Here is a 25,383-nt window from a genome sequence, read left to right on the forward strand (position 1 = left end):
AATATTCAAGAACCAGACAGCACCCAGGACAAAGAAATCATGCTTGATTGCTAACCCCTTCCACAAACATTCACTCCCTCCACCACCATAAACCATAGCAGCTGTGTGACTGTCTATAAGATGCACTGCAGAAATTCCTGAGGGAGCGCCTTCCAAATCCGCAATCTTTACCATCTAAGACAAAAGCAGTAGATACCTGGAAACACCACAACCTGGAGGCTCCAAGTCACTCACCATCCTGACTTGGAAAGAAATCACCTTTTCTTCATCGTCCTTGGGTCAAAGTCCTGGAAGTCCCCACCCTAACAGCACTGTGAGTGTACCGATATCTCAGGAACTGCAGGGGTTCAAGGGCATCTAGGGATGGGCAAGACTTGCTGGTCCAGCCCACAACCCCTAATTGAAAGGAAATGTTCGCCAATTTGCTCTTTGACCTTCAAATCAATGAAGAAATGAAAGTGAAAATGTGGATTCCGGCACAGTGAACATGGCTGCTAACAAGCAGATCTTAACCCTGAGTGAGGATTTAACCTGCTCCATCTGCCTGGCTCTGTTTGTGGAGCCGGTGCGGCTGGACTGTGAGCACAACTTCTGTAAATCCTGTATCCAGAAGTGTTGGGAAAGCCGGAAGAAGAAGTTTTCCTGCCCGGAATGTCGGACAGTTTTCCCCCAGAGGTCGTTTAAAAATGCCAGGGTGTTGGCCAATCTGTGTGAGAAAGCCAGACAGCTGGAAGTGAAGCCGGCACCACGGGCGGTGGACTCTCACTGTGAGGAACACGATGAGAAGCTGAAACTCTTCTGTGAGGACGATCAGACTCTGGTCTGTGTCATTTGTAGAGACTCACCCTCACACTCAGGACACAGCTTCCTGCCCGTGGCAGACGCGGTGAGAAAGTACAAGGTAAGGGGGAGTATTCCGGGGAGACACGGACACGATGTCTGATGTTCTGGCTCTTTAGAAATTAGGTGATTACTGATGAGATTTACTCGGGAGACTGTCCATCCAGTCGCAGAAAGATTTTAGATGGGGGTGGGTTTATAGTGTAGAAACTTGCTGCTATTACTAAACTTTAAGCATCATTGCGGATTATTACTGACATTGTACAAGCTCACTGCAGATTATTACATTGTACAAGATGCAGTTAACACAAATACACTAAAGTCAGTTTTGTCAGGTCTGGACTCAAGCTTAATGATCTATCTGACGCTACATTTTGGGGCCTTTTTTAAAAAAAATGCTATTTTGTCTTTATTTCCGCATGTATTTCCCTTTGCACTCTACTATGTACCCACCCATCTGTCGTTATCTCCACTTACTGTGTGCGTGTCTATTTCGTTTGTAACTTATATTAAAGGGGAAAGAAGCAAAGAACACAGCACGGGAAACAGGCCCTTCGGCCCAACGAGCCCGCTCCCCCACCTTAACAATGTGTTTTTCCTACTCCATCCTTGACCCATGTGTATGCGTTTGGTACCCCCATTGGAAACCAGATTAAGGGGAGAATAATTTTGGGACAATTTGTTACACCAATCAGCCTAAGAGCACATCTTTGGGGTGTGGGAGGAAACCAGAGCACCCAGAGGAAACCCACGCAACCACAGGGAGAATGCACAAACTCCCACAGACACTGGCCCAAATCCACGTGTCTGCACAGCTAGCAGTGATAGTCACTGAGCTGTCGTGGTGCCCATCTGCTGGTCCAGTTTCAAGCACACACAAATGACGCAAAGTACTAGGCCACTCTCGAAACCTCCAAGAGCAGCCCATGCACGACCCACCGTGTGCATGCCCCTCATTAGACAACAAGGTGGACCAACGCACCTGCGGAGTAAAAGAAACAAAACATCAACACATGTAGCATTAGATTTCCAGGAACGTCCCGAGGCTCTGATCCTTATTTAAAACAGTCTCCTATAACCCTCCATCCCTGTTTTGCTCATGTGCCTAAGTAAACTTTAAACAATCCAGTGTGCCTGCCTCCACCACCTTACTTGGTAGGGCATTCCATACCCCCACGACCCTCTGAGAAAAACCTCCCTCTAGCATCCAAATTATACCTCTCCCCCCTCACCCTAAGCTCGTGGCCCCTTGTGATATTTGTCTCCAATCTAGGAAAAAGCCTGCCACTATCTACTCTATCTATACCCTTCATTATTTTATACACCTCTATCAGATCCCCCTTACTTAGTCTTTCTAAGGAAAAGAGCCCCAGTTTACCCAGTCTTTCCTCATAACCCAGTCCTTCCATACCAGGCAGCATCCTGGTAAACCTCCTCTGCAGTCTCTCCAGGGTCTCCACGTCCTTCCGGTAGTAAGGTGACCAGAATTGAACGCAGTACTCCAAATGCAGTCTAACCAATGTTCTGTACAACTGTAGCATTAGACTCCAGCTCTTGTACTCTATTCCCCTTCCTATAAAGGCTAGCATACCATAAGCTTTCTTCGCAACCTTCTCCACCTGTGTTGCCACCTTCAGAGACTTGTGCACTTGCACTCCCAGGTCCCTCTGCATTTCTATACTCTTAATAGGTCTACCCTTTATCATGTAACTCCTCTCTACATTATTCCTTCCAAAATGCATCACCTCACATTTATCAGGATTAAATTCCATCTGCCATTTATCTGCCCAATATACCAGCCTATCTATATCCTGCTGTGTCACCTGACACTCCTCCTCACTATCTGACAATCCTGCCATCTTTGTGTCATCTGCAAACTTGCTGATCACACTACATACACCCTCTTCCAAGTCATTTATATATATTACCTCCAGCTAGAAAAGGACCCTTCCACTACTACTGTCTCCTGTTGCCTAGCCAGTTTTCAATCCATCTAGATACCTGTCCCTGTATCCCATGAGCCTTAACCTTTTCTACCAACCTACCGTGAGGGACTTTGTCAAAAGCCTTACTGAAATCCATAAAGATGACATCAACGGCTCGTCCTTCGTCAACTGTTTTTGTCACCTCCTCAAAAAATTCTACCAGATTCGTAAGGCAAGACCTCCCCTGAACAAAGCCATGCTGCGTATCCCTAATCAGATCGCAACGCTCCAAATGCTTATACATCCTATCCCTAAGAATTTTTTCCAACAACTTTCCTACCGCTGATATCAAACTCACCGGCCTATAATTTCCAGGGTTATTCCAACTGCCCTTTTTAAACAGCTGTACCACATTAGCTATCCTCCAGTCCTCTGGGACCTCACCTGTGTCCAAAGAAGAGACAAAGATTTGCATCAGAGGCCCAGCAATTTCATCTCTCACCTCGCTAAGCAGCCTGGGATAAATGCCATCAGGCCCTGGAGCTTTTTCAGTTTTTATGCTGCCTAAAAACCCTAACACTTCCTCCCTTGTAATGGATATTTCCTTCAACTGGTCTACAGCTCCCTCCAAGACATTACAAGACACCAAGCCCCTCTCCTTCGTGAATACCGATACAAAGTATTCATTCAGGATCTCCCCCATTCCCTCAGACTCTATGCACAGTTCCCCTCATTTGTCCCTAAGGGGACCGATTTTCCCTCTAATCACCCTTTTGTTCCTAATATAAGAGTAAAATTCCTTTGGATTTTCCTTAATCCTATCCGCCAAAGCCATTTCATGCCCCCTTTTCGTCCTTCTAACTCCCCTTTTGAGCTCCCTCCTGTTCTCTCTATATTCCTCCAGTGCTCTCTCCGTTCCCAGTTGCTTAGACCTAACATATGCCTTTCTCTTCTTCCTGACCAAGTCCTCAATATCCCCTGTAATCCACGGCTCTCTAATCCTGCCTTTCCCATCCTTCCTCTTTACCGGCACGTCTTTCCTGCAACCTTTCAGTTTTCCCTTGAAAGCCTCCCACTTGCCAACCGTGGACTTACCCGCTAACAACCCCTCCCAATCAGTGTCCTTCAGCTCCTTGCTAATCCGGCTATAGCTCGCCTTTCCCCAGTTCAGCACCCTCCCCTTCGGACAGCACTCATCCTTTTCCATTTTTATCCTAAAGTAGACAGACTTGTGGTCACTGTTAGCCATATGTTCGCCTACTGCAACCTCAACCACCTGATCTGGCTCATTATCCAAAACTAAATCCAGTATAGCCCCCTCTCTAGTCAGGCTAGTTACATACTGCTCCAAGGACCCTTCCATCACATTTTACAAACTCCTCCCCATCCGAACCCCCAGCTCTAGGCACCTTCCAATCCACTCCAGGAAGATTAAAATCACCCACTACAACAACCCTATTCTTTCTGCACCCATCTAAAATGTCTTTACATATGCCTTCTTCCACTGCCTTTGGGCTGTTGGGTGGCCTATAGTACACCCCTAGCACAGTAATTGCTCCCTTCCTATTCCTCAACTCCACCCACAGTGACTCAATCCCTAACTCCTCCATTTTGTCCTCCCTCTGCACCGCTGTGATGTGCTCCTTAACTAACAACACCACCCCACCACCTCTCTTCAACCCTCCTCTGTCACACCTAAAACACTTATACCCAGGAATATTTAGCTGCCAGTCCTGCCCTTCCTTTAACCACGTCTCCGTCATTGCCACCACATCTAAATTCCTCATGAACATTAAGGCCCTAAGCTCATCCGTTTTACCCGTTACACTCCTCGCATTAAAACAGACGCAATCCAAACCTCCAGGGCCACTCTGGTCCTCCTTCCCCTGGATAGTTTTCCTCTCAACGAAACCTACCCTGTCACCCAACTCGCTCCCAATCCCAGTGCCTAATGAGCTATCAGTCTCATCCCCACCCCCCCTCCATATTAGTTTAAACCTTGCCAAAACACTCCAGCTAACCTCCCAGCTAAGATATTTGTCCCCCTCCCATTCAAATGTTCCCCATCCCTCCTGTACAGGTGCCCTTCTCGCAAATACTTCCCAGTGATCGACAAAAGTGAAGCCCTCTACCTTGCACCAATCCCTCAGCCACGCATTCAGCTGCAGGATCTCATTATTCCTAGCCATACTGTTACGAGGCAGCAGCCCAGAGAAGCTTGTATTTATTGGATGGAATAAAATGGGGCAATGGCAGCCTGCATATGGAATTGGTCGTTTGATAGAAGGTTTGAGTGGAGTTAGGTATGTAGTGCAACATGACCGATGTATATTGTTTAAGCAGGAATGACCTCTTTCCATGTTTTTATGGTGCTACAGCTGATCTGTCTAACCGCAGCTCCCCATTCCCACCTATCCCCTGGTAACATTTCAATCCTCTCTTATCAAGAATCTATCTACCTCTGCCTTTAAAAATATTTAGACTCTACTCCCAGTATCTATTGAAGAAGGTTCCACAGACATAAGACAGACAATTCCAAGAGGAAAAAATCCTCATCTGTCCTACAATGTAAGGATGCTTTACTGCAGATGTACAGGGCCTTGGTGCGACCACACCTGGAGTATTGCCACAGAGTGAAGGTAGTGGTGGTTCACTACGCTGATGCCTGGGATGGCAGGATTGGTGTACGAGGAGAGAAAGAACATAGAACATAGAACATTACAGCGCAGAACAGGCCCTTCGGCCCGCGATGTTGCGCCGACCAGTTAAAACAATGACCCACTAACCTAAACCAATCCCTTTTCATCCATAAACCTATCCACGGATCTCTTAAACGCCCCCAAACTAGGCGCATTTACAACCGCAGCAGGCAGGGCATTCCAATCCCTCACCACCCTCTGGGTAAAGAACCTACCCCTGACATCCGTCCTATAACTACCCCCCCGCTTAATTTAAAGCCATGCCCCCTCGTGCTAGCTTTCTCCATCCGAGGAAAAAGGCTATCACTGTCCACCCTATCTAAACCTCTAATCATCTTATATGTTTCAATAAGATCCCCTCTTAGCCGCCTTCTTTCCAGCGAAAACAACCCCAAATCCTTCAGTCTCTCCTCATAGGACCTCCCCTCCATACCAGGCAACATCCTGGTAAACCTCCTCTGCACCCTCTCCAAAGCCTCCACATCCTTCCTGTAATGTGGGGACCAGAACTGCACACAGTACTCCAAGTGCGGCCGCACCAGAGTTGTGTACAGTTGCAACATGACGCTGCGACTCCTAAATTCAATCCCCCTACCAATAAACGCCAAGACACCGTATGCCTTCTTAACAACCTTATCTACTTGATTCCCAACTTTCAGGGATCTATGTACACATACACCTAGATCCCTCTGTTCATCCACACTCTTCAAAGTCCTCCCGTTAGCCCTATACTCAACACATCTGTTATTCCTACCAAAGTGAATTACCTCACACTTCACGATTGGGTCGACTAGGCCTGTATTCACTGGAGTTAAGAATAAGAGGGGCTCCCATTGAGACATATAAAAGTCTGACAGGACTGGGAAGATTGGATGTGGGAATATGGTTTCTTCTTGCTTGGGGATCTAGAATAAGGGGTCACAGTCTCAGCATATGGGGTAGACCATTTAAGACTGAGGTGGAGAGTAATGTTTTCAGTTGGAAGTTGCTGAACCTGTGGAATTTTCTACCACATAACGCTCTGCAGGCTAAATCATTGAAGCTACCTAAGAAGGAAATAGATAGATTTCTAGACTCTGAGGCATCAAGGGGTATTGGGAGAATGTGGGAGTATGGCAATGTGATAAAGGATAGGATTTTATGGCCTTGCCTGTCGTGAAACTGTAAAATTCTGCCCGAGGTCAATGGGCCTTCCCATTGCCTGCCCCTCCTCACTCCAATTCCCGTGGTAGATGGGGCAGTAAAATTCCAGCCATGGTCATACTGGATGGTGGAGCAGGCTCGAAGAGCTGAATCCTGCTCCTGATTTCCATGTTTCTAAAAGGGTGACCCTTTAACTTTAAACAGAGGCTCCAAGTTCTAGACTGTCCCACAAGAGGAAATATTCTGTCCACGGGCACCTGTCAATACCCCTTAGGCCCTTATATTAAACAAGTCACCTCTTACTCCTTTAAACTCCAGCAGATAGAAGTCTAGCTTGTCCAACCTTTCCTCGCAAGGCAACCCACACAATCCTATATTAGTTTAGTAAACCTTCTCCGAACTGCTTCCAACATGTTTACATCCTTTCTTAAATGGGGGGACCAATGCTGTGCACAGAATGTGGTCTCACCAATGTCCTCTGTAACTGAAGCATTACATCCCTACATCTGTGTTCAGTCCCCAGTACACTAAATGATAATGTTCTACTAGCTTTTCTAACTACTTGCTGAGAGGCAACATGAAATCCAGGCTGCGCAAATCATTGAAAGTAGCAGGGCAGACTGAGAAAGTAACTAAAAAGGAGCACTGAATCTTAAGCTTTATAACTGGAAGCACAGTGGACAAGATCTTTGAAAGCACTTGTTCAGCCTCAACCATATTACTGGTACCACTTTTGGGCATCACACTTTAGGAAGCATAAGAAGACATCACAGATGGTGCAGGAAAGATTTATATGAATGCTTCCAGGGATGAGGAGTTTCAGTTAAATAGATAAATTGGAGAAGTTGGGATTGTTTCCCTTGGAGATGTGAAAGGAAAGTGCTGATTTAGAACCATAGAATCACAGAAATTACACAGATGGGCCATTCAGCCCATCTTGTTCAAATTAATCCATGCACATGCACGTGTCCTTTCTAATCCCATTTTCCTCCACACGACCCAGTGCCCTGCCAGTTACAGCACTTAAGGTGCAGGCCCAGGAATTTGTTAAACGAGTTTAGGGTCTCTACTACTACAGCCAACTCAGGTAGTGAATCTTGGGTTCATGTCACACTATCTGTAATCTCCATAACTTGCCTGGACTTGCACATTCTTACTAAAGGTCCTGGCTGGAGACAATACACACTTCTTTAACCTCTGCTTAACCCTCTCTCCACTCATATTGTCTGTACCTTTAAGACTTGATTACCTGTAAAGACTCACATTCCAACTGTTATTTTGTAACTTGAGTTTGTGTCTTTATATGCTCTGTTTGTGAGCAGAACTCCCACTCACCTGATGAACGAGCAGCGCTCTGAAAGCTAGTGGCTTGTGTTATCAAATAAACCCGTTGGACTTTAACCTAATGTTGAAACTTCTTACTGTGCTCTCCCTACGTAAATCAGCCCACTGTAAACAACCCTTTGTTTATGAAGACATTTTCACTGAAAATCTGTCCTCACTGTCTTAGTTTAAGAACATAAGAACATAAGAAATAGGAGCAGGAGTAGGCCATCCAGCCCTTCGAGCCTGCCCCGCCATTCAATAAGATCATGGCTGATCTGTCGTGGCTCAGTTCCACATTCCCGCCCTCTCCCCATAACCCTTAATCCCCTCGCTTATCAAAAACCCATCAACCCGCGTCTTAAAAATATTTAGCGAGGCAGCTTCCACCACTTCAACGGGCAGAGAATTCCAAAGATTCACCACCCTTTGAGTGAAGAAGTTCCTCCTCAACTCCGTTCTAAACCGCCCCCCTTTTATCTTGAGGCTGTGCCCCCTGTCCTTTCTGAGCAGGAAGAGTCTCTCCACCTCTATCCTATCCAACCCATTCATCATCTTATATGTCTCAATGAGATCTCCCCTCATTCTTCTAAACTCTAACGAGTACAAACCTAGTTTATTCAGCCTCTCCTCATAGCTCAACCCCCTCAACTCCGGTATCAGCCTAGTAAACCTCCTCTGCACTCCCTCCAAGGCCAAAATATCCTTGCGTAAGTGTGGCGCCCAAAACTGCACACAGTACTCCAGCTGCGGCCTCACCAATGCCCTATACAGCCGCAGCAAGACCTCCCTACTTTTATATTCAATCCCCCTCGCTATGAAGGCCAGCATCTCATTCGCCTTCCTGACTACCTGCTGCACCTGCAGGCTGGGTTTTTGCGACTCATGCACAAGGATCCCGAGGCCCCTCTGCACCGTCGCCTGCTGCAGTTTTTCGCCACGTAAGTAATAGTCCTTCCTACCATTATTCCTACCAAAGTGGACCACCTCACACTTGCCAACATTGAATTCCATTTGTCAGTTCCTCGCCCACTCGCACAGCCTATCTAGATCCTTCTGCAGACTCTCCACACCCTCCATGCAATTTGCCGTTCCACCAATCTTCGTGTCATCAGCAAATTTCAACACCATACACTCGGTTCCCTCCTCTAGATCATATATATAAATGGCAAATAGCTGAGGCCCCAGCACCGACCCGTGGGGCACTCCACTAGTCACCAACCGCCAATCCGAATAGCACCCATTAACCCCCACTCTTTACCTCCTATTTGACAACCAATCCTCTATCCACGCTAACACCCTACCCCCAACTCCATGCCCTCTTACATAGCCTGCTGCATGTGTTTAGTCTGTTGAGATTTACTTGGCTTTATTCAGGGTAATATATTCCTTTAAGTACCCTCAACTGATGGTAGAACACGGTGCAAGAAGCCTATCATTAAGCTTGGCTGCTGTTTGACTAGTTTGGAGTTAAAAATCCTTTTCTCCGATACATTGCCCTCAGAACAACTTCCATTTAACTCACTACTGTCTACACTGACCGTGCACCAGCCAAACTCACTCCTCATCAAGAGTTAAACCATGTCCCAGAAACATTTCATGCTAGTGTTTACAATGCATAGAATCCCACACTCAAACTCCTAAACTCATACATTCAATCCCTCATTCCCATATACAAATTCCCTCACTCTTCACACACACAATTTTACCTCTTCCCAAACCACACTCCCCAACCCACATTCCTCCCCACATATCCCACCCCTCCATGGAAACTGCATGGGCGCATGGGGTGGAGGGGAGTACAGTGTAAAGGGGTTCACAGGCCACATCCACCACAGAGCTAATCCTTGCCAAAATCACACTGGGAACAAAGCTTTTTGAATATCTTCCATTTCCATCCCTCTTTACTGCCTGGTCTCACAATGGAGTCAATTGTATTAGTTTACCACTGGAATAGTGAAGCTGGATGTCCAAGTGCTGCAGAAGCCCCTCAGCTGCATTGGAAGCTGCTCAAAACTATTGAGTTTCTGTTCAGAACTACAATGTCTCATCCCTGATTACATCCTCATATGCGGCATACTTCTGCAATGAATGTGTGTCCTTCCCGTAATAGGACTCTTAATCTGAAACAAAATACAGACATTGTAGCCTAAATGTCTTGTTCCCTACACCTATCAATACAAAACCAAAGATGTTGTTTCACCTTTGAATCTGAAAGAACTTTTCCTTCAATAAACTCTAAGCACACACCATTCATCTCCTCTCCATTTTAGATGTCATTGTTTGAGTGTTCAATTTCCAATAAACAGTTGTAGAATGGACGATCTTGGATTTTGTTCCTTTAATTGCATCTGGCACCTTTTGCCACTCAGAACAAAGAGCAAAGAACAAAATCAGCCGGGGAAACAGGCCCTTCGGCCCAACGAGTCCGCGCCGCCATCTCAACACCACTAGTCCCCCTCTCCAACCATGACCCCTGTCTAATGTTTTATGGCCATCCAGATTGAGGGAATCTGATTTAGGAACAATTTATTCCTGCCAATCAGCCTAACAGCACATCTTTGGGGTGTGGGAGGAAACCGGAGCACCCGGAGAAAACCCACGCAAGCACGGGGAGAATGCGCAAACTCCCACAGACACCGGCCCAAATCCATGTGTCTGCACAGCAATCAGCGATAGTCACTGAGCTGTCGTCTTGCCCAGTATCTGGTCCAGTTTAGGCACACACTAACGACATGAAGCACTAGGCCAATCTCGAACAACCAAGAGCAGCCCCAGTACGACCCATCGCGTGTATGCCCCTCGTTGGACACGAGGCGGACCAACTTAAAACCTGTGAATGAAAAGAGAAAAAACATTATTATCATACCATATCCAATTACATTACCAGGGACACCCCAATGCTAATGACCCTTATTTAAAACAATCTCCTATATCCACCCATCTCCAACCCAGTCATGTGCCTGTCTAAGTTACTCTTAAATGACTGTAGTGTGTTTGCCTCCACCACCTTACTTGGCAGAGCATTCCATACCCCCACTACTCTCTGTGTGAAAAACCTCCCTCTAATATCTGTTGTACCTCTCCCCCCTCACCTTAAGTCCATGGTCCCTTGTCCTATGTGTCTCTATCATAGGAAATAGCTTACCTCTGTTTATCTATACCCTTCATAATCTTATATATCTCTATTAGATCCCCCCTCAGTCGGCGTCTTTCAAGGGAAAAGAGCCCCAATTTATTCAATCTTTCCTCATACCCCGGTCCTTCCATGCCAGGCAACATCCTGGTAAACCTCCTCTGCACTCTCTCCAGAGTCTCCACGTCTTTCCGGTAGTAAGGCAACCAGAACTGGACGCAGTACTCTAAATGCGGCCTAACCAATGTTCTGTACAACTGAACATTAGACTCCAGCTCTTATATTCTATACCCCTTCCTATAAAGGCTAACATACCATAGGCTTTCTTCACCACACTCTCCACTTGCACTGCCACCTTCAAAGACTTGTGCACTTGTGTCTTAGTCACTATCTTTGGGAATCCTTCTATAATTTGGCACCACCAATGCCAAAGTCTTAGGAACACCAAAGAGATTTATAGCATGGAAACAGGCCCTTCGGCCCACTTGTCCATGCTGCTCTTTTTTAAAAACCCCGAAGCTAATCCCAATTGCCCACATTTGGCCCATATCCCCCAATACCCATCTTACCAATTTAACTGTCTAAATGCTTTTTAAAAGACAAAATTGCACCTGCCTCTACTATTACCTGCCAGACACTTACCACCCTGAGAAAAAATTGCCCTGTGGACACTTCTTTTCCTTTCTCCTCTCATCTTAAACCTATGCCCTCTAGTTTTAGACTCCCCTACCTTGGGAAAAAAGATTGACTATCTAGCTGATCTATACCCCACATTATTTTGTAGACCTCTATAAGATCACTCCTCAGTCTTCTACACTCCAGGGAAAAAAGTCCCAGTCTATCCAGCATCTCCTTATAACTCAAATCAAGTCCCGGTAGCATCCTAGTAAATATTTTCTGCACTCTTGTTTAATAATATCCTTTCTAGAATAGGGTGACCAGAATTGCACACGGTATTCCAAGTGTGGCCTTACCAATGTTTTATACAACTTCAACAAGACATCCCAACTCCTACGTTCAATGTTCTGACTGATGAAATTAAGCATACTGAATGCCTCCTTCACCAGTCTGTCCACCTATGACTCCACTTTCAAGGAGCTATGAACATGTACCCCTAGATCGCTTTGCTCTATAACTCTCCCCAGTATCCTACCATTAACTGAGTAAGTCCTGCCTGGGCCAAACTACCAGAGTCCATCACCTCACATTTATCTAAATTAAACTCCATCTGCCATTTGTCAGCCCCCTGGTCCAATTGATCAAGATCCTGTTGCAATCAGAGATAACATTCTTCACTGTCCACTATGCCACCAAACTTGGTGTCATCTGCAAACTTACTAACTATGCCTCCTATATTCTCTTCCAAATCATTAATCTACATGAAAAATAACAGTGGACTCAGCACTGATCCCACAAACACTTCTAGTTAAGCAACATGCTGGAGTGTACAGTTATAGAAGATGTACTTCTTCCTTGTCTGAGGGTACCTGCACTTGGCTCTTTAATTTATGGTGGTCAAATCCCTCCTTAAATTGTTATTGTATTTGCAATAAACTTCCAAACGTTTTTACTGAAACCATCATATCAATGAGTCAGAGGCTGAGTGGGATGTACAAGGAAGACTGAGGAACCAAGTCTTATTCACAAAGTAAACAAGATCTATTTATAGAGTGTATAACAACAAACACTTAGAATACTTATGAAATAAATAGAACAGTAACTGCAACAACATCTAATAAAAGCACACTGAATCCTGGAGCAAAATTCAGTGAGAAGATAGTTACATGGATGCATATGTGTGCATCAATCTTAGTTACTTACAGTATAGCTCTCAGCATGGTTTCTGCCTCATTGCAGTTGGCACAAAAATGAGCTCAGTCATCTGTGGTTAGTATTGTAGCTTCTGAGTTGGAATTTTGTGGGTTCAATACCCCTCCAGATTTAAAAGCAGGCAAATAAAGGCTGACATCCAGTGTACTACTGAAGGATTTTTGCTCAGTTGAAGGTGTTATCTTTTCATTAAAATATTAAACCAAGGCTGCATCTGCTGTCTCAGCTGGATGTGAAGGAACTCACAACACTATTATGATGAAAATCTGAGGTGTTATCCCTGACACTGCAACCAATATTTATGTTAACAGGATCCATGCTGTTTGTTGACACTGAAACCAAAGTACAGCACATTTGAGCAAGAGAGTACCTAATGACTTGTTCAATCTCTCAGCTCTGCTCCTACTCAATCCAGTGTTCCAAGCATTCTCTATTTATATCAAAGACAACTAATACTCTTCACCTGTTTTTCTTTACGCTAACAATGGAATTGACAAGACCTTAGCAATTTATTCCGTAATCAGCTTCACAAGAACAGGTTATTCAGTCATTATCATATTGCTCCTTGTGCATGTTTTTCAGTGTGCAAGCAAGATGACTAACTGTCCTGGATTTTATGGGATCATCCGTAATTTGAGACATTTGTCCCATATCTCGAGTGGCTTGCTTCAAGTGTGTAGTTTTGGAGTTTGGTTTTTAGAACATGTACAGCATGCATTTTTGTCTTGCTATCCCAGGTTAGTCAGCAGTGGGTTACCTCCCTGATTTTCCAAAGCCTGTCCACCATCCACAAGATGCAAGCCAGGAATAATCTCCACTTGCCTGGATGAGTGCAGCTTCAACAATATTCAAGAAGCTTGACACCATCCAGGACAAAGCAGCCCACTTGATTACTACCCCTTTCACAAACATTCACTCCCTTGCCACTGATGCAGAAGTGTACCATCTACAAGATGCATTGTAGTAAATCTCCAAGTCTCCTTTCTCAGTATCCTCCAAACTTACAACCACCACCATGTGGAAGAACAAGTGCAGCACACATATGTGAACACTGCCACCTAGAAGTTCCCCTTCAAGCCACTCACCATCCTGACTTGGAAATATATAGCCATTCCATCACTGTTGCTGGGTCAAAATCTAACGGTACTGTGGGTATACCTACATGACGGCTCAAGAAGGCAGATTACTATCACGTTCTCAGAAACAATTGGGGATTGGCAATAAATGCTGGGTTTGGCCAGTGATGCCCACATCCTGTAAAATCAATATCAGATAAAACAGCGACTTAACCTCACATGTACTTCATTGGCTGTAAAGTGCTTTGAAACACTCTGTGGTCATGTAAAGCACTGTATAAAAGCATGCCTTTCATTTATCTTTATCCCAGTTGGGAAAGAATCTTTATTTGTTTGAGACACTTTGTTATGGAGTCATTGAGCTTTATAGAATTGTAGATATGAATAATCATAGATGTGTCACACCAGCTTCAAGGGAAAGCAGTACCGAATTACAGTGATTTCCCAAGATCTGTGGGTTACTACCAACATGCATAGACTATTGGAGTGTTACAGCACAGAAAGAGACCCTTCGACCCATCCTGGCTGCACTGGTCACCAAGCACTATCTATTCTAATCCTATTTTCCAGCACTTGGTTCATTAGTTTGTATGCTATGGTTTTTCAATTGCTTATCTAAATGCTTGATAAATAAGATTTCCATCATCCTTTCAGAGATGGAGTTCCAGATTCCGATCACCCCATTGGGTAAAACAGTTTTTCCTCAAATCCCCTGTTCCCTCTGTTAAATCTATGCTCACTGTTTATTGACTCCTCTACAGAGTGGAAAGGTTTCTTCCTATCTATCCGAGCAACATCCATCATAATTTTGTACACCTTGATGAGGATCCCCCACAGCCTTCTCTTGCTGTAAGGAAAACTACAGCCTAACCAGCCTCTTCATAGAGCTGAAATGCTCCAGTCCTGGCAATGTTCTGGTGAACCTTTTCTGCACCCTCTCTAATGACATCCTTCCTATAGTGTGGCGATCAACACTGCATGGTTATCTAATGAGTGTTTATACAGCATCATCATGACCTCCCAGTTCTTATATTCTATGCCTCGGATAATAAAGGCAACTATCCCATATACTTTGTTAACCACCTTATTGACCTGCCCTGCTTCCTTCAGGGATCTCTGGACATGCATCCACACATAGTCTGGTCCTCTGTACCTCCTAGCATCCTATTGTTCATTGTGTATTCCCTTGCCTTGTTAGTCCTCCCAAAATGCATTACCTCACACTTTTCAGTGATTCAATTTGTCATTGTACTGCCTATCTGATCAGCCCGTCTACATCATTCTGCGTTTGAAGGCTTTCCTCCTTGCTATTTACCACACCATCAATTTTTGCCTCATCTGCAGACTTACTAATGATGTTTCCACATTCACATTTTGATCATTAATGTACACGACAATCCAGAGACCCAGCACAGATCCATGCGATACACCATTGGACACAGGCTTCCAGTCAGAAAAACAAGTTTCGACCATCACCCTCTGCCTCCTGCCACTAAGCCAATTTTGGATCCAATGTGCCAAATGGCTCTGAAGTCCACACAGATCCAATCAACTGCACTGCCGTCATCTACTCACCTATTCGGCTCCAAAGATTCAATCAAATTTGTTAGACATAATGGATGGGATTTAACAGCCTTGCTCATCCCAAAACAGTAAAATGCCGCCCAAGGACAATGGACCTTCCCACTGCCCACCCCTTGCCTGCCGCAATCCCTCTGGCGGGCGGGCAATAATATTCTGGCCAATCTTTGAGTTGGAAGCAAAGTGAATGTATTGTCCTCAGTCTAAACTCACAATTCATTAAAATTAAAAAATATTTAAAAAGCAATGACTTTTGACAAGATCTGTTTTCTTTGTCAGATCCAGTTGAAATCCTCTTTGAATTCTTTGGAGGATGAAGAGAAATATAAAAATGAGCAGAAAGATCGCCAGGAGAAGAAGATTGCAGAACTGGATGTAAGTCCAATCTGACTAACATTTGAACAATGCTGGGTAGAAATCTAACTTGCGCTATAGTGCAGTATCGTACTGGTTGACTTTTAACAAGTAGCCAATGAGTAGTTTAACTCAACCACTAATGTCTGGCTGAATTTCATACAACCCATTCCTCATGTTGTCTCTCACCAATTTAGGAACTCACAGGATCTCTGGAGCAACACATCTCTGAACAATTTGCCAAAATTCGCCAATATCTCCAAGACAAAGAAACAAGCTTGATTGAAGAACTCAAGGCTCAACGAGAGGATGATTTTCAATTAATGGAGAAGAACTTAGCAACAATTGATGAAGAATTAAATTCCCTCAAAGAGGATATATCGAACCTTCAGGCTGTCATTCACCAGGAAGACAGCATCATTTTTCTGAAGGTAACACTATGCAAACTCGCTGTTCCTGGTAACTTAAACAATCAGTAAGATCAGGTGAATATGTTAAAGGGAAAATGCTTCTTTTTTTTATAGGTGCCACACTTTCACATGATTATATCACAAATTTGCAGGCAATGTGGAACTGGATATCCATCACAGCCAACAGAATCACATTATGTTAAGTACTGGCATGTGTACAGCAGCAAGTATTCCAAAGATTAGCAGATCTTCAAGCTTGTGTCTAAGTGACTATACTTCTGGGCTGTGATGGTACGGCAGTTCTCCACACCCTTACTAATTTGACATGTGACCAGGAATAAGGATTTATTCACCCACCCCGCCAATTGACAAGCAATTTACACCATCTTCACTGTAGATGTACTTGCACCTCAGAGACTGCAGAGGTTCAAGAAGGCAGCTCACCACCTGCTTCTCAAGGACAATTAAGGGTGGGTAATAAATGCTGGTCTAGCTAGCAATACCCATGTCCCATAAAATGAATTTGGAGAATGACCAAATAAATGCCAAATAATGCAGATGCTGGAATCTGAAACAAAAAGCAGAAAAATCCTGGAAAATCTCAGTAGGTCTGACATCATCTGTGGAGAGAGAGTAGAGCAGGCTGTCCATTACCAAGCTGTACCTTTGTTTTGCCATTCACACGTTCTGATCACTTAATGGACACTTTCAACAGCTCTCAGCCTTCTGCATGTTTATTTACATTCCCTTTGTTCTATTCCACCAACCCTCCCTTACCTCATAGTATAAATCTCAGCTGACTCTCTTTCCTCTCAGCTCTGACGATGGGTCATCTTAACTCGAAACTTCATTTTTATTCTCTCTCCACAGATGCTGTCAGACTTGCTGAGGCTTTCCAGCATTTTTCTGCTTTTGTGTTTGAGCTTGACCATTTAGGTTTCTTATCAACAAAGCATTTGACCTGGATTATTGGCAATCTTGACTATTGGTAACAGAATATTTGAGGAGGATTTTGGTCAATAAGTGAGGAAATGATCAGTGGGATTCCCCGCTCCCCCACCCATACAACACCTTGGCAACAGTGGTGGCTTGCCATTGGTTGCCAGTGGGATCTTCTGGTCACACCGATGGCTACAGTATTTTGCATGGCGTGCCCCTCACACTGCCGGGGGACCCACCTCCGGATCATAAAATTCCACCTAATGTCTCCCAGCATCGACATGAGGAATGCTGAAGGAATCCTGCATCCAAAAACTGTCCCTAGACTAATAAAGTGGCTGCCCCGATCTGGGCATGGTCTACATCTTAAATTCACTTGAGATTCATACAAAGAATGCAGTTTATTGAAGAGAAAGTAAATATTTTGAGATTGGAAGCTGAAACTGAGCTTCTTGGTCGTAGGGAATGAGGAAGTGTGAATTCAATAGATTAAAAATGTAGATACTCAGTCATGGGAGGAGAAATTTCAACCATATTTGTTTGTCAGAAATTGGTGGGCAGTTTATGTCATCCAGAGCCTGGCATTTTAATAGATGTTCTTTGCCCAATATTAGTTCATTCCTTCTTCTTGAAAGGCAACTAGTGATGGAAACAGCTCCATTAGAAATGACAGCATGTGCAGCAACATTGTTGAATTTGCACTAGGAGCAGGAATTGGAGGATGGATAAATGATTCACCTGATGAAGGAGCAGCATTCCAAAAGCTCGTGATTCCAAATCAACCTGTTGGACTTTCTGTGAGATTTCTGACCAGGATGAATAAAAGGAAAGAAATGTGTAAATTTTCGAACTGCTCTTTTTAGCTGCATAAGGGCAACCTAGGCCTCCACCACTCCAGGTTCCCCCCTTCCCATCCTAAGAACTCACCTTAAGTACCAACTAGACACTTCTTTAAATGTGAATGTGTGGTGAAATTCAGCTAATTTTCCAGAAGATCGCAGTTGATATCATATGGGCAATAGAGTAGTAATTTAGCAAGGCCCAACAGTTAAAGTTCCAATGGCTATGAACTATAACCATGAAGTGCAAAATGGACTGAAAGAGTATGAATTTGGAAGAATCAATTAACATGGTGGCATGGTGGCACAGTGGTTAACACAGACACTCGGTCTCTCGTTTAAAATGGACAGGATGTTAAAATTAAGTCAGCAGGGCAATGGACAATATGGCCTGTACGCAGAGATATAATTCAAATTATTTTAAGGTAATGTATTCATAATATTTATGATTAATTAGCACAAATTAGATCAATTTAGGAAGAAATGAGTCTTTACAGCAGAGAACATGCTCCATCATTCCCCTCTTAAAGGTTGTGCTACAAAGCTGAGGCACTGCACTGGATGGAGGTGAAATTACTGTGACTCAGAGATGTGCACATAGGAATTTTTAATGCACAATGCAACATCGAAATGTGTCAAAACATGAAAGTAGGAAGTACAAAGTACAAAATGGCTACTTGGAAGTGAACACAGGTGTGAGATTACGAATCAGGCCATGTGAATCTAAGTGGACCATTCTTCCTTTCAAACTTGTTCAGTTAGATCAGGGTTGATCTGAAATTTAAACCCATTTTTGCACCTAGGTTGCATACCTCTTGATATCCTTTCCAAATGAAAAACTATCAGTCTCAATTATATGGTTAGGCATTCTAGTTCTGATGCCTCTGCCATGTCAAATCATTTAATCATATCAAACACCACAACTAAGTCGTATAATTTAGCCAGCTCTAGTATCATTATGGAGAATGTGTGCTATAGCTGATTCAAGGTAAATATACATGTGCTGAGATGTGTCCATATTGTTAATTAATAACTGTGTCATTAATATTGCAAATGGGATCTCACCAAACCTTTACAAACGTAATATCTTCTGTATTGATGCCCCTTGAGATAAAGCCCAAAATTTCACTGGGTTTTTAAATTGTTTCCTTACTCTTTACTAACTCTTATGTAAGTTCCCTACATAGATCCATGAATATTTCTGGTCATCCACTTCATAGCTCCTTAACATTTCAAAAATATTTGTGTTTATATTCCTTGCATCCAAAATGGATAGTCTCATATTTTCTCATATTGGATACCACTTACCATAGTTTAGTTTACTCAATCTATCAATGCCCTATTGCAATTTCCAGATTGTATTAATTATTAGTGGGACAAATACATGGGGTTACAGGGCTAGTGCCTGGGTAAATGCTTTGTTGGAGAGTTGGTGCAGGCTTCATGGACTGAATGGCCCCCTTCTGCACTGTAGGGATTCTATGATGCCTGCTCCCATCTGTACTACTTCCTGTACCACGTAACCTACTGGCATCAGCAAATCTAAGTATATGGCATTCTATTCCTTCCTTGATATCAGTGCTCAATGTGATAAAACCTCAAGTCCTAGGGCAGATCAGTTGGGAAAACAGTCATACTCTGCCAATTTAAATATGGGTGCATATCCCAACTCTCTGTATCCTCATATCTAATCAAATCTCCTGTCTTAGAATACCCCTTTTTCACATATTATCTACAATACAGAAGGAGGCCATTTAGCCCATCAAGTCTGCACCAACTCTCTGAGAAAGCATCTTACCCAGACCCACACCTGCCCTTTCCCTGTAACGCCATTCATTTACCATGGCTAATCCATCTAAACCTGTACATCTTTAGACACTAAGGGGCAATTTAGCATGACCAAAACACACTAATCTGCACATCTTTGGACTGTGTGAATAAACTGGAGCACCTGGAGGAATCTCACATAGAGACGGGGAGAATGCGCAGAGAACACATGTTCACCCATGGCCAAAATTGAACCCGGGTCCCTGGCACTGTGAGGCAGTAGTGTTAACTATTGTGCCAGCATGCCAACATGCCACCATATTAAGTGATTCTTCCAAATTCATACACTTTCAGTTTCTCTGCTGGTGTCTTGTGCAGAACCTGTTTGAATGACCTCTGGGTTTCCATGTTAATCAACTCCATAGTCACTCATCATCCAACATGTTGGTAACATAGAACATAACAGCACAAACAGGCCCTTCGGCCCACGAGTTGCACCGATCACATCTATCTATAACCCCCAATCCCATAAAACCCCATATACTCCAACATAATATACCCCATAACCTTCAACTAAAATTCTCTAAGGTAAGCTAGACATCATTCAACCATGACAAATTTGGGAAGGCTTTCCTGAACAGTTCATACATATATTCCAGATAGTTATTAATAGGCAAAGGAGCTAGTGCCTGAATGAATGCCTGGTATGTGTTCCATTGCTACTAACATGTGGAGATGCTGTTGTTGGGCTGGGGTGGGTAAGATGAGACGTCACAAGACACCAGGTTATAGTCCAACGGGTTTATTTGCAATCACAAGCTTTCAAAGCATTGTTGTTTCATCCTTCACCAAATGAAGGAGCAATGCTCTGAAAGGTTGTGATTTCAAATAAACCTGTTGGACTATAACCTGGAATCATGTAACCTCTCATCTATTGCAACTAAGCTGTCTAATTTCAGATTGCCAGAAGTATTTATCCAGTTTCACAGTAGATCTTATCATCTTACCCAGTAACTGAAATACATTGTAAAGTAGAAGTTGTGCCATATGCTAAAACAATGAAATTCACATTTTATCTTTCTTTTTACATACAGGAAATGAAAAGATTGCCAGAAAGGTGTGTATGATCTAGACACAAAATTTTACACACAACTAAGTTATAGTCTGATTTTTAGAAATGTAACCAATTTTGCCAATCCAATTCAGATGTCTTGGGGATGAAGAAAATGGAAGCGAAGAATTTCAGGAAAGTGAAGAAGATGACAATGAAGAAGAAGATGACGATGAAGAAGAAGATGAAGATGATGAAGATGAAAGTGAGGGAAGTGATGAAGAAAGTGGGAATGAATCTGAAGAACAAGATGATGAAACGGTGGGATTCAGCTTCCTGACACTGGGAATGTTCAGAGGTCCTTTGCTGTATGCAATATGGAAAGAAATGAAAGGGATCATTTCTCCTGGTGAGGCATTACCTACCATTTACCTAACCTGATGTAAAATGGCTGTGATGTGTTTGAGTTAGGATGAAGAAACTTCCTGCTTACCCTGTCTGTGATTATGTTGCTCAGATACATACCAACTGCATTGATTTTGAATGGAATGTAATATTAGGTCGGGATTATCACAGTTGTTTTGTGGAGTATTACCCACTTAGCACTCTAGTTCGGACAAACCACTACGACAAGATGTTCAGAATTCTAATTGTCACAATTCCCAATATCCCTTTATCTTTAGGGGCTCAAAATCTTGCAGTCAGCTGTGGAAAAGTGATTTTCCAAATTTCTATAAATTCCATTCAAATTGAAGCTATCAGAATTTGTCCTCTTAATTTCAAAAGAAATCTGCCTGCAAGGCTGACATGAAACAGGATATTAGGCATCAGCAACTTGCTATACATAAAGTTCAATACTCTGTCTTTTGAGAAACAGAAGATTGGAGCAGAACTCAGCCATTTGAGCCTGCTGCACCTTTCATTATGACCATGGCTGATCTGCTATCTCAACATGAGATTCTCCTGCCCTCCCCACACCCCTTGACACCCTTAGATTCCAGAAATCTAACTATATTCTCCTTAAATATATTCAGTGAATTGGCCTCCTCAGCCTTCTGTGATAGAGAATTCCACAGGTTCACCACTCCCTGAGTGGAGATGTTTCTCCTCATCTCAATGATCTAAATGATCTACTATGCATCCTACAACTGTAACCCCTTGTTATAGACCACCCCAGTAAGAAGTCTCACAACACCAGGTTAAAGTCCAACAGGTTTATTTGGTAGCAAAATCCACTAGCTTTCGGAGCACTTGCTACTCCTTCATCAGGTGAGTGGGAGTTCTTTTCACAAACAGGGCATATAAAGACACAAAATCAATTTACAAAATAACGTCTGGAATGCGAGTCTTTACAGCTAATCAAGTCTTAAAGGTACAGACAATATGAGTGGAGAGAGCATTAAGCACAGGTTAAAGAGATGAGTATTGTCTCCACTCATATTGTCTGTACCTTTTAAGACTTGATTAGCTGTAAAGACTCGCATTCCAACCATTACTTTGTAAATTGATTTTATGCCTTTATATGCCTTGTTTGTGAACAGATCTCCCACTCACCTGACGAAGGAGCAGTGCTCTGAAAACTAGTGGCGTTTGCTACCAAATGAACCTGTTGGACTTTAACTTGGTGTTGTGAGACTTCTTACTGTGTTTACCCCAGTCCAACACCAGCATCTCCACATCATAGATCACTCCAGCCAGAGGAAACAATATCCAAGCATCCGGTCTGTCCAGACCTGTCAGAATTTTATATGTTTTAATTAGATCCCTTCTCATTCTTCTAAACTGCTGTAAGTACAGAACTAGTCAACATAATTTTTCTTCACATGACAATTCTGCTCTCCCTGGAATCAGTCTGGTGAGCCTTTGCTGCACTCCCTCTCTGGCAAGTATATCCTTCCTTAGGTAAGAGACCAAAATTGCACACAATACTCCAGGTGTGGTCTCACCTAGACCCTGTACAGTTGCTTCCTGCATGCAAGTCCTCTTGTAATGAAGGCCAAATGTCATTCGCCTTTCTAACTGCTTGCTGTACCTGCATGCTTGTTTTCAGTGGCTGGTGTACTAGCACACCCAGGTTCCTTTATACATTAACATTGCCCAATTTATCACCATTTAAATAATACTCTTTCATTCTATAATGTGGATACTTCACATTTATCTACATCACACTGCAGCTGCCAATTTTTTGCCCACTCAGCTTGTCTAAATCACTTTAAAATCTCTTAACATCGTCCTCATCACTCACCTTCCCACCGAGTTTCATGTCATTAGCAAACTTTGAAATATTATTTTTGCTTCCTGCATCTAAATCATTGATGTATATTGTGAAAAGCTAAGGACCAAGCACTGATCCTTGTGGGATCCCACTAGTCACTGCCTGCCACTTACTTATCCCCACTCTTTGTTTCCTGTCTACTAAGCAATTGAAATTTGTTGGGGCCTATAACTGTGAGGATACTGCTAATTTTAAACCCAACTTGAATTTCCTGAGGGAATAAGTATTAGCTTTTAATTGGAAAGGCATTTTTTTCCATTAAATGAGAATGACATGCTAAAAATTAATAACCATTGTTTATATTTGTTCGTGCCTAGCATTTAACTTCAGTATTTTTATTTCCTCCAAGTTCCAGCACCATTGACCTTTGACCCAGACACAGCGCACCCTCAGCTTGTCCTGTCTGATGACCTGACCAGCATGGAGTCCAGTGACAAGGAAGCAATGCCTTATTGCAATCCGGAATGTTTTGATGAGCGCCTTTGCGTCTTGGGATCAGAGGGGTTCACAACAGGAACACATTACTGGGAGGTAGAGGTGGGGGAGATCTCTGACTGGGTTGTTGGTGTGGTAACGGAGTCAGCCAATCAAAAGGATGAAATTGATCTTGTCCCTGAAAAGGGATACTGGATCCTGTCTTTGACAGGTGGAAATGAGTATGAGGCTAATGACATTCTCAAGTTGACTGTGGAGCCCACGACCATCGGCGTTTACCTGGACTATGAGCAAGGGCAATTGTCTTTTTACGATGCTGATGAAATGTCTCATCTTGCCACTTACACTGACACATTCACCGAGATGCTCTTTCCATTTTTTGCTCTTGATATGGATGATGCTGGTAAAAATTCTGAGCCTCTTAAGTTGCACCATTTAGAAATATGAAGCATTGTATTGCAGAGGTAACAGCCAAGGAATAGAAATAAAAGTAAAGTATATTTGTTAGTCACAAGTAAGGCTTATGTTAACTCTGCAATGAAATTACTGTGAAATTCGCCACAGTCCAGCACCTGTTCAGGTCAATGCACCTAACCAGCACATCTTTCAGAATGTGGAAGGAAATCCGGAGCACCCTGAGGAAACCCATGCAGACATGGGGAGAACATGCAAACACCATGCAGACAGTGACCTAAGCCAGGAATCGAACCCAAGTCCCTGCTGCTGTGAAGCAGCCTCGCTAATCACTGTGCTACCATGCCACCCAACCCTTGATCTCACTGCTGTGCACATTTTATTCTTAAAAAATACAACAAAAAAACAGAATTCCTAATATGTAGCTACTGCATAAAAAGCACAGTGATATGCATGCTAGAATCTGAAACAATAACAGAAAATGCTGGAAAATCTCAGCAGGTTCAGCAGCATCTGTGGAGAAAGAGCAGAGCTAATGTTTCGAATCTGATGAAGGATCATCCAGATTTGTAACATTAGCTCTACACTCTCTCCACAGATAGATCTGATCTGATGAATGATCATCCAGACTCGAAACATTAGTGCTATTTACTCTGCACAGATGCTGTCAGATCTGCTGAGATTTTCCACCATTTTTTGTTGATGTAGCTACTGCATTCTGCCCAGCCAGAATGACCCAGTCTGAAAGCATGTTTAAATCAATAATAATAATAAAAAATGACTGCATTCTTAAAGTTAGAAAGTCAATGTGCAGAGCCGATAGGGCAAGCCTGAATCCACCTCCTTGCTTGCTCCAAAAATTTAAATTCCTTTTGAATTCAATTCATGGTCCCCACAAGGGAGACATACAATATGCAATCTGACAAGGTAAGGCATCCCACCTTGGCTTGATCTGACTCTTGATCTGAGCCCAAAGGTTGAGAAGTGATAGTGTTTTAACAACTGGCACTGTATCTGTGTAGACTGGAATACGGAAAGGGTTACTTTGATTGCCCTGAATGCTGCCAACATTTTACTCAATTCCCTTCACACAGTAGCACAGCAGTTAGCACTGTTGCCTCACAGCGCCAGGGACCCGGGTTCAATTCCTGGCTTGGGTCACTGTCTGTGTGGAGTTTGTACATTCTCTCCATGCCTGTGTGGGTTGCCTCCCACATTCTAAAGATATGCAGGTTAGGTGGATTGGCCAGGCTAAATTGCCCCTTAGTGTCAGGGTCCAGCCAGGGTAAATATGTGGGGTTATGGGGATAGGGCCTGGCTAGGGTTGTGGTTGGTGCAGACTCGAT

At 43.3% G+C, this 25,383-nt stretch overlaps 1 protein-coding gene across 1 annotated transcript; it reads left to right on the forward strand.

Moving 5' to 3' along the window:
- LOC145348121 (zinc-binding protein A33-like) lies at positions 1–24,296 on the forward strand. The gene is made up of 6 exons (XM_080196266.1): positions 1–901; positions 15,833–15,928; positions 16,105–16,338; positions 20,957–20,979; positions 21,069–21,322; positions 23,538–24,296. Exons 1-6 carry the CDS (start codon positions 488–490, stop codon positions 24,068–24,070), a joined length of 1,554 nt encoding a protein of 517 aa, XP_080052392.1. The 5' UTR covers positions 1–487; the 3' UTR covers positions 24,071–24,296.
- Positions 24,297–25,383: the final 1,087 nt, after the last annotated feature.

The sequence above is a fragment of the Carcharhinus amblyrhynchos genome, chromosome 9 (assembly GCF_965287045.1).
Source record: "Carcharhinus amblyrhynchos chromosome 9, sCarAmb.v2.hapA, whole genome shotgun sequence".
Taxonomy (NCBI): Eukaryota; Metazoa; Chordata; class Chondrichthyes; order Carcharhiniformes; family Carcharhinidae; genus Carcharhinus; species Carcharhinus amblyrhynchos.

Bases quoted from the DNA above. Each gene is read 5' to 3' on its own strand.
- LOC145348121 (XM_080196266.1), top strand. From the start codon at position 488: ATGGCTGCTAACAAGCAGATCTTAACCCTGAGTGAGGATTTAACCTGC. The intron at 16,339-20,956 runs GTAACACTATGC...TTTTACATACAG, and splicing joins ACAGCATCATTTTTCTGAAG to GAAATGAAAAGATTGCCAGA. The intron at 20,980-21,068 runs GTGTGTATGATC...AATCCAATTCAG, and splicing joins ATGAAAAGATTGCCAGAAAG to ATGTCTTGGGGATGAAGAAA.